Source organism: Jatropha curcas, chromosome 3, assembly GCF_041381405.1.
Source record: "Jatropha curcas cultivar XTBG-Jc1 chromosome 3, XTBG_Jcur_1.0, whole genome shotgun sequence".
Classification (NCBI taxonomy): domain Eukaryota; kingdom Viridiplantae; phylum Streptophyta; class Magnoliopsida; order Malpighiales; family Euphorbiaceae; genus Jatropha; species Jatropha curcas.
In genome coordinates, this window is record NC_143153.1 from 8,104,321 (window position 1) to 8,114,503 (window position 10,183).

A 10,183-nucleotide genomic window follows, 5' to 3' on the forward strand; every position below is an offset into this window, starting at 1 on the left:
TCATCAAAATAGAATGTGATGTAAAAATAGAGGGGAAAAATTAGTGCAGAAATCGTTACTTTCTAATGTTAATATTTTTATCTTATTACCGATTTTCTTTTAGGATGCTTTCACCAAGATGTTTTTTAATAATATGATAACAGATTTTGAATCCTTGATCTTTTAGATAAAGTTCGCTTGAAATACAGTCCATTTCACTAATCTGATCATCTATTAGTAAATAAAATTACTTTAAATAAAACAGAAAAAAAATTACATAAATACTAAATCGACATCTTTATATGTGATAGAATTGAATTGCATATTTCTAAGACAACTATAGCTTAATTTTAGAAAAACAAGTAGATTGAACATCCTGTTTTTTAATGAACACATCAATGTAACATGCACTATAAGTTGTGGCATGCAATTTCAAGATCTTGAACAGACTCACTTTTCCTTGTAAAACTGCAGTTGATGTAAAATTCAAACTCCCTTGTCCCAAATCCACCAAAAAATTAGGGTTTGCGATTAACTTGTCTACCATAAAATTTGAAGTAGTAGTGATATTAATCTTGGAACGAGCAGGAGCATAATTTTCCTGAATTGGAACATCCGCGACGACATCATCATGAAAATTAACATAGCCTGTAGAGTTCTTGAACTTGAAGCTGCCATAATTGGGATTATAAACTGTAATTACCATGTCTAATGTTCCATTGAGTGCAATATTTGCTGGTAGAAAATTTTTAAGAGCAACAGTGATTTCTGGGTTTTTAGGCTTGAATAAGGCGAATGCTAAGGTTGTGAATACAACAACAATTACAATCAGCAAAATTGTTGTCACACCACAACATATCTTGAGGCCTCTATGGGAAGATTTTCCATTTGCCATTTCTTTGAGAAAAGATTATAGGCCTAGAAATTTGATTGTGTCATGGGATTGGAATTTACGGTTTTAAATAGAGATTGTTTTTAATTAATTGTGTTTTAAATTATTTTGGATAATTAAGGACAGAAATGGATTCTAAATATGGGCTAATATAGAAGTCTATTTATAATGCCAACAAAGATCTTATTAAGACTTGTATTTTATCTTTGTTTTTTCTTTTTTTTTTTTTTAAATTATACTTCTCAAATTTTATTTGAAAAGAAATGAATACTGAAGAGGAGATAAGAAGAGTCCAACGTACAAGTACTGTCTTTTTTAAGATAGGCCCAACTAGTATGGTCCATGAAAGTATAAAGTTAAGTCCAGTCAAGATTGCATTGGGATCGGATGGACATTTATTAATACTTTAATTGACATAGTTAGGACTTAGACACTTCTTTTTTTTTTTTTTTTCTTTTCTATTACTACTTCCGTTCCATAATATTTGTCATATTCGAAAAAACAGTTTGTTTCAAAATACTTATTACATTTATTGTTTCAACGAGTAATAAATTTTTTTTTCATATTTACCCTTAAAATACCCCCAATAATTATTTGGTGTTTAGATTTAGGAGTATTAAATTAAGGGTAATATAGTTAATTTACTCAATAATTTATTATAACTTAGACAAATTTAATATTTTTTAAGGGACGTGAAATTTAAATGTGGAAAATATTATAGAATAGAGGTAGTAATTGACATGAAACTTATTAGACTTTAACTTCTGGATGTGTATGAAAATTTGTACTTGTTTTTTAGGGCATAAAGCTTGCTAACAAACTAGTGGTAGATTGGATTATAAAGGAGAAGATTCATATAAATAGTTGCAAGAATTTGATTAACTTAATTCAATCCCTGATTATGTAATGATTTCAATATAATTTGTATTACTTTTCTAATGTCTGTTAATGGGCTTTATAATAGATTGTACCGTTTTTAATGGATTTAAAACAATTGTAACTGCTGACAACAGTGCATTTTTTTAAAAAAGTATCATTGCTTATTTGCTAAGAAATCAGAACCCATATTGCTACATGATTTCTTACATTATTTGTTAATAAACAATCTCCAAAAGGGAAGCTAGGATAAATAAATTGAGGGAGAATTATTAGACATATAAAGCAATTTGTAACAATAAAACACTAATCTTATAGTTACTTCTTCCAAGGTTTCACAATAGAAAGAACAATTATAATTGCAATGATCAAGAGTAGAATTATGGAAATCATCATGCATTTTCTTGACCTTCTTTGTAAACTCTTTGCAACTTTAAGAGCTTCAGTACCACTTTGAACATGGTCCACTGCATTTGTCACCTGTAATCACAATATTGAATCTCCGTTTCTTAATCTCCGTTTCTTTCTGTAAAATAACTTATAGGAAAATATTCTCAACCAACCTGACTTTCAATGTTATCTAAGATCTCTCCTTGGGCCTCAACAAGAACAGCCATATCGAGGTAAATCTGACAAATAAGAATTCATGTTAGAAAAGTTTGAATTCAAGTTTATACTCTCTAGTCGCAGATATACCTGGTGTAAGTCAAGTAGCTTTTTCTCAATTTCCTTCACAGCATCATGTCTCTCCTGGATCTCTTCTAGAGTATTTCGCACCTGCAACCATGGCTCAAAATTACAAGCTCGAGATAGAAGACATAACAGTAGAATTACAAACTAAAATTGCGTGGGTCATGGAAGAGTATTTTTTAATTACATTAAACTATGCAAGACTTATATACCTGTCCTCTGCCCATTTCTTCAATTGCCTTCTGGAAAATTTGCTCACTGTTTCCAGTTTCGATCAGGTGGTCAATAGTCTAACAGTCAGTAAAATTTGCCAATTATTATAATATCTATACCAATTAGAACATAGTTTCTAGTTTCAAACTACTATCTCAGTACCTCTTCATCTGGTTTGGTTCCTGTAACTGCTTATTCATAGCAAACCATTGGAAAAACGTTATTAATAAAATTGGACGAAGAGATTTAAGAGAATGGAAGTAGATACAGTTTGATATTTGGAAGCAAAGTTTTGAAACCTGTAATGACCCTTCTCTCTACCACTTCACGGTACTCATTTTGGATTCTTTGTCTTAAAGTCTGATCCCAAATAATAAACGTGAGAAAACAAACAAAACATTTGTATTTACTTTATTAATATGTACATATATTATTTACTTTATTAATATGTACATATATATACATTTACCTGAAACTCGGTCATTAAGTCCCTGAACCTTTTTGTTAAGGCACTGTGATCCAAAACAAAGACATATAACTAAATAACAGATATTCACAGTATACACACACACACACACACACACACACACACACACATGCATACACAATAGAGCGAGAATTTGACTTAGCAGCATTATTACTTTCTGCTGGAAATAATAATTAACCACATACGGATAGCATTTTGATAGTGTTGTCAAATTTTCACGATGGTGCTAGAAATGATTATTGCGATTAAATCTTGTCAGTATCAAAATTTTTGTTTTCTAGAAGCATAAAAAGACCCTGCTGTTAAAAGGGATAGTTTTTTTTTATTATTATTATTGATTGGTAGATGCATGAAATTTGTTCTAGAAAATGAATGTCTAAATCTAATATTAAAAAGTTTTCACAAGAAGCAAACTTTGTAACATTCATCCTAGCTCTGTCGACACCAGTTCCCTTTTCACATCCAGGTTTCTGTCGATTGACTAAATTCTGGAAATGAAGACAGAAAAGAGGAATCAGCAAAAATTTGAAATTCTTACAAAAGAAAAGTTTAATGTAGCAACAAAAAGAATAAGTTTTTACATCTTTGTTTATTGCTTGTAGTTTGGCTTTGACAGTCCGTGCAATCTTACCCACTTCGTCAACATCTTTTTCCATTCGCTTCTTGATAACTGCAATGATTTAACTGTACTCTTAGAGAGAAACAACCATCAAGTCCCTGAACCAAGTTTAATATGGACTTCAGGTCTACAGGTTAGGCTTTACCTTTCATGGCGGATGCTTTTGTCACAGTCTTTGACTCCTCATTAGCTTCCTGTAAAGAAGTTAACATTAGAAATTCTATAGGAAGAATCATGAAAAATATTGTTTTCTATTCTCTTTTCTTCACTTATATAGCATTAAACATACCTTCAAGTTTTTGAGAAGTGCGGAGACCTTGTCAACCTGTTTCTCAACCTCTCGTATCTAAGAAAGAAAGAACAAGTATAAAGACAAATAGGAAAGCTATCAAAGATATTGTGTAGTACAAGAACAGGCTTTTCATGAAACATTCACAAGTTTAATTATACTAAAATTTTAACTTAAAAAAGAAGAAGACCATGCTCGAAAGACAATACCTCCTTATTGAAAGCTTCCATTCCCATGTCGGAGTTACTCCGTGGAAGTCGCATCCCCATTTCAACATCAATATTGTTGGGAGGTTTTTCGGCATCACCAACAAATGAATCCTGAAATTCGATGCATTACAAATTCATCAAAAGGTGAAAGAAAAACAGAATTGACGTGAGAGAATTATATATGTATATACTAAACAAAGGATTAGTCTAGTATTTACAAATTCATTTGTACTGAAAAAAGGGTTAGTTTCCTCAATCAACTAAAGATATTACACATTCAAAATTCAAATGAAAAATCACTTCCAAAAACGAGAGGTGGGGACACTATATGGTATGAACCAAAAATAGAGGTAATTTCATACTAAGCAGGACTAACCCAGCTCCAATCACCATTAAACCAACAAAGATGAAGCATTAAACTGAAGAACATAATTTTCCAGTAATTGCAATATAATCATCTCAATACACTACAGTTATCAATTAAATTACAAATTATACATATGCAGAATCCAGAAATGAAATTGAATTACCGTGAGTAAGTCGTTCATCTTGATCAAATCCCAGAATAAGAGAAAGAAAGAGTCAAAAAGATAGTTCTTTTGAAAGGAAACGGAAATAAAAAGAAATGGAAACTAATGGACACGCTATGATTTTTATATGTCGTCAAGAAAAGGAAACTGTGATGTTGGTTGGCCGGCCAAGGTTGAATGCCGAATTGTGTAGTGTAGTAAGAGTGGGAGACCACCAAAGACTAACCATAATGACAAAAAGACGTTGTAAACAACAAAATAAATAAACTAAAAATAACGTCTTTGCTTAAGGGCTGTTTGGCTTGTTACCTGCTTAGCTGCTCTTGTTTGAATAATTTGTTTGCTAGTCTCCACCATCGTCATCCATTATCCAATGTTGAAGACCATCTGGGTTTGCACTCGTGTGTATAAGTACTAAATAGGAATATTCACGGTCAACGGCGGACTTAAAAGTCGAAATTACAATTCAATTTGTTTTTAGAAAATAAGAAAAATATTTTTTAAATGACTTATTTTCTGTTATTTGATTGTAATTTGAAAATTAATTAAAGATATTAAAAATTTTAATTCATAAGACTATAAAAATAAAAATACTAATAATATAAATTTCATATTTAAAAATTTTATTGTTAAATATGAGAATAATAAAAGAAAAATAAATTATGAAAGTCGCCGATGACGGTGGTGGCAGCAGGCAGTGCCCGTGGTGGTGGTCGCAGGCAGTGCCCGTGGTGGTGGTCGACGGTGGCCGGTGGCAGTGAACGGTGAGTGGTAGCAGTGGCTACTAATGATTAATAAATTAACAAAATATGGATTTATAAGGTTATAATAAGTTTGTCAAAATCCGGAAAAATGTTTTATGCTCTTGAAGATGGAAAGTCATTTTCCTTAAAAATGACTTAATTTTACTTTAATCAGGAAAATATTTTCTATTGACTTATTTTCCTTAACGCCCCCAAACAATGAAAAATTGTAGAAAATATTTTACTTCAAGTTATTTTATCGAAACAAATGGACCTAGAGAGATAGAGAAAAATGAACAATTAAAAGGGTAAAACTAAAAAAAAAATAAATAAATTGAAACAATATTTTGACCCTGGGTGCTTCACTTGCCGCCCATAATTCTGTAATTGATGACCCAAACAAGAATTTAGGAACATGTGAGGGGCAGAACCACATAGGCTATGTTTAATAAGGAGTAAAAAATGGTACAGCGAACGCTAATGTATCAGAATATTCTGAATTTTATAAATTTTTATAATTTCACTCTATTTGACTTTTCTTCTATTAATTTTGACCTTTTGTAGCAATAATTGTAATTAAAAATGAAATTATAAATAAAAAACGTATTTTTTTTATCTTTTTTTAAGTATATTATCTTATTATTGAATAAACAATTAATAATAAAAATAAAATTTCAAAAAAGTACTTTAAATATTAAATTATATTCAATTTTATAGTAAGATATTTATAGATTTAGGAATATAATATTGAAAATGTACAAGTTATTTATTTTTTATTAAATGGAAAATAAATGGAAAAAATTTATAAGAATTAGGATTTTTTTTATTCTTAACATATATAAAATATTAAAACAAAATATACAACTGAAAGAATTGTATTTTATTAACTTAATTTTTATGCCATTCTTTTTTTTTTTTTGGTAAGTAACAAAAATTTTTTTATTAAATTATTAGTTTGCAAATTTCAAAAACTAAAAATTTAATCTTGCAACATCAATTGAGTAGACTAATTGAATATTTCATAAAAATTTTTAAAAATTTTATTAGTGTCACATGATGATCTACAAATTAATGAAAATATTTTTTTATGTGCGATTACATCCTCAACTACTATTAAGGGTGCTATTGCTAGAAAATGTGAAATAAGAATAAAATTAGTAAAAAGGTCGAAATAGGGTATAAAATTGGTAGAAATGTCAAAATGAAGTGAAATTGCAAAAGTTTCTAAAGTTTGGGGTGTTATGATATATAGCCTATTGAGAATGTAATGGAATATAATAGAAAATATAATTCTTATTACTATGTTTGATATACATCACAAAATAGGAATTCAAATTACATTCATGTATTTGATTAACAGGAATAATGGAATGGATAGAATAGGAAAGTAATAAAGTAATAAAATAACCATACCAATAAATTTACTACACATTAATTTATTCAATTAATTATTTTATTAAATAAGGTTTTTCCTTTAGGATAATTATATGATTAGTTTTAATATTTGCAAATAATGAAAATGAATTTTATAATTTTTTTTAAAGAAGTAATATTCATACGACTGAAATGTGTTTATCAAATCAATAAAGCAAATTTATTACTATCTCAGTTTTATAATATTTGTTTTATATATGAGAAAATATTTTGATCCAAAAAATATTTGTCATATTTGTAGTTCCAAAGAGTAATATTTTTTTTTTTTTCATATTTACCTTTGTATATGACTGAAACACCTCGTAATCTTATTTTCAAAAGTTTTGAATTTTTTATTAAATTAAAAATATGTGGGCTGTAAGTACTATATAATCTCAATCCGCGTCCAAACTCGTGAGTTGGGCCGACGCCCAAAGTATAGTACGGCAGCTCCTAACCAAGATTTTTGAAGCTGCATAAGAATTATACTGAACGTTAAATATTAAATCAATTAAAATAAATTAACTGGACCCGTAAACCCGTTTGAAATTTTCGAAAATTAAGTGAAAAATTCGAAAACCAAGCAAAAATTGAGTCAAATCGTTGAATCAGACCAAACCGCTTTGAATCGAACTGGAATGGCTAGAAACCGCCTTACCTTCTTTCTTTTTCCTCTCTTCTTTTTCTTCCGCGAGGCAGGCGCGACTCCTCCCTTCTTCCAGTTTCTGGCCATCGCTCAACGAGAGCGAGGTGGCGATCGACTTCCCTGGAGTCGCTGGTCCATTTTCCGGCCTCCTTCCGCGCTAGCAGAGCCTCCAATGGCGCGAAACGAGACTGTCTCCATCGATAGTTCTCGTTCTTCGCTCTCCGGCGATGCCAAGCGACTCCGGCCACGTGAAGCTTCAAGGTGAGGCTCGATCAATTCAGCTCCTCCATACGAAGATTTTCCATCTAAGAATTGACGGATTCGGTGGAAATAAGATTATTTAAGTTGAATATTTAATTAAAGTTTGTAGGTGTTCAATTGTTCCTTTAGTTTGAATTAATATCCTAGTTGCAAGACAAAGTATTGGATTTGTCTTGGATCCCACATTGGAAGTATGAGATTTCAACGCGGGATTCATATGAATTTGGATTTTTCAACCTCAATTTCTAGCTTTTGAGGTATGATTTTTACAAGGTCATAACAATTTGTATCAAAGTCAATCACTGGTCCTCTAACTTGCAATCAAGCAGAGCGCCTTAATGTGGACACCGGGACTACGGAGCGTAGTGGGATGTTAGGATCCTAGTTGTAAGGCAAGATATGAGACTTGTCTTAGATTCCACATTGGAGTGGTGGTTAAGAATAGCTTGAAGCATTTTTAGCTTCGTGGCCATGTTTATCGCAATATTGACAGATAACAGGACTTGATACAAGAGGGTGAGCATTAGGAGTGGGTAACAACCCAGACATTTGAGAAAGTCGCACTTGATGACTAGATGAACGAGATTGTGTTGTCATATTAACAGTTGGCGGAGACGATTTAGATCGCAATAGTTCATTATGTAGAAGAAATATTTCATGGTCAAGAAGTTTCTCAAACATTTCCTCAAATGAAATAGTTGTCGCGAGAATGTAAGAAGGAGATAATATCTTTGTTTGCAGGCCCAAGACCTAGGTTGTATAAACAAGCAGATCCATATCAAATGGTGGAGCTCCAAAGATGGTAAGCTCGTCAATAATCTTCTCAATAATAGTAAGAGTGTCTACAACAGACATGGTGCCATGAGTTATTTGTGCCAACTTATCTTTAAGATATATAATATGGGCGTTAGATCTTCTGGCATAAAGTCTCGCTAGCCAAATCCATGCTTCATGGCTAGTTTCTGTAGAAGAAATCTAAGGGACAATGGTGTCATCAAGAGAGGCAATTATAGCATGTAAAATTAGTTTGTCTTGTCTTACCCCAGAGAGTATGATCAGGGCTATTAGTCACAACATCATTTTGAGTCAGAGTTTCGGGAGGAGAAGAAGCATAGCCATCCAAATAACTTGAGCACGCCATGAGAAATGGTTCATGGAGGTGAGTTCGAGAGGGAGTTGTGTGGTTACATTAATGGTGATTAAAAGTTTGGTAGTAGTTTTGTAAGAAAGGTTGCGCAGAAGTTTTAGGTAACATGGTTGGAGAGAAAAAAATTACTCGTGAGAGAGAGAGGGCTTTGATACCATAAAAGAGTAAACATAAAAGAGAACTAAAATAGAAGATAATTACATTGATCAGTCATATATGTACAATTTAACGTAAAGGCTTTCCTACAAATTAAGGATATGTTACAATATCAATCCTAAAGAATAACAAAATCGAATAATGATGAATATTAAGGAGGATTTCTAAAGATTAATTTTATTTAATAACAGATTTTCTAATAATAGTTATATCCTTACTAATATTCAAAGACGGTAAATCCTTAGCGACAACTTCCTTCCAAGCAGTTTTAGATTGATCTCTTTCTTTTTTAGTACCAGTTATTAATAAAGTATCGCATTTACGAAATCAGGACATATGAGGGTCTACGTAATACATAATCATACAATTTCAAGCGTCCTCTTATTTTGTCTCCAACTTCTACTACTTGTGCATTTTGTTCAATATGATCATTTCTAATCTTGTCCAACCTTGTGTGACTACATTTATCTCAACATTCGCATCTCCGTAATATTCATTTTGTGAACTTGTTGAGCATTAGGTGTCCAACAATAAGTATTATATAATTACAAACTCGTAAGTGAATTTAAATTCATTTGCAAAGAATAGAAAAAAAATTAGAAAGTCACAGGAAAAAAATTCCAAAGATGAATGAGGAATAATAATAAGAATCTATATAAATGTATAATTCTGAAGCAAAAAATAAGTTTAACGCGCTCTTTTCATTCAGCATTCCTATTTTTTCTTTTTTACAAATTTTTGAGTTTTCTTTTAGTTTCACTATGATTTAATTAGATTTTAATATTTTCTAAAAATCAATTTATTCATATAGGATTATCTACACTAATAAATTATTTAAATTACAAACTCTAATAGCTTAGCTAGCTATTAGATAACATTTATCTCTTACGATCTATAAATAACTAAAAAAACTTTTATCCCTCTCATGGTATTGCTCGGTATTGCTGACATTATTGCTCATGTGAACTTTTTTCAGGTGTGCGAGGCTTGCACCTTCTCAGATAAGTGTCATCCATTGTGATTCTCATGGTAC

At 31.1% G+C, this 10,183-nt stretch overlaps 2 protein-coding genes across 3 annotated transcripts; both read right to left on the reverse strand.

Annotated features, from left to right (window-relative positions):
- Positions 1-282: 282 nt before the first annotated feature.
- On the reverse strand, positions 283-882 carry LOC149497468 (uncharacterized). Its single transcript, XM_089719821.1, has one exon. It carries the CDS (start codon positions 872-874, stop codon positions 317-319), a length of 558 nt encoding a protein of 185 aa, XP_089575947.1. The 5' UTR covers positions 875-882; the 3' UTR covers positions 283-316.
- A 1,115-nt stretch (positions 883-1,997) lies between these two features.
- LOC105645375 (syntaxin-132) lies at positions 1,998-5,324 on the reverse strand. Of its 2 annotated transcripts, none has more exons than XM_012230959.4 (13): positions 5,094-5,324; positions 4,255-4,365; positions 4,046-4,102; positions 3,902-3,950; positions 3,719-3,807; positions 3,552-3,625; positions 3,120-3,162; positions 2,950-3,010; positions 2,813-2,838; positions 2,650-2,727; positions 2,444-2,524; positions 2,311-2,376; positions 1,998-2,227 (listed from the first exon to the last, which is right to left on the reverse strand). In XM_012230959.4, the coding sequence occupies exons 1-13, from the start codon at positions 5,145-5,147 to the stop codon at positions 2,066-2,068; spliced, it is 951 nt and encodes a 316-aa protein (XP_012086349.1). In that variant the 5' UTR covers positions 5,148-5,324; the 3' UTR covers positions 1,998-2,065. The 2 variants fall into 2 exon arrangements, with proteins under 2 accessions (XP_012086349.1, XP_012086350.1); XM_012230960.4 differs by lacking the exon at positions 5,094-5,324 and adding an exon at positions 4,785-5,000.
- Positions 5,325-10,183: the final 4,859 nt, after the last annotated feature.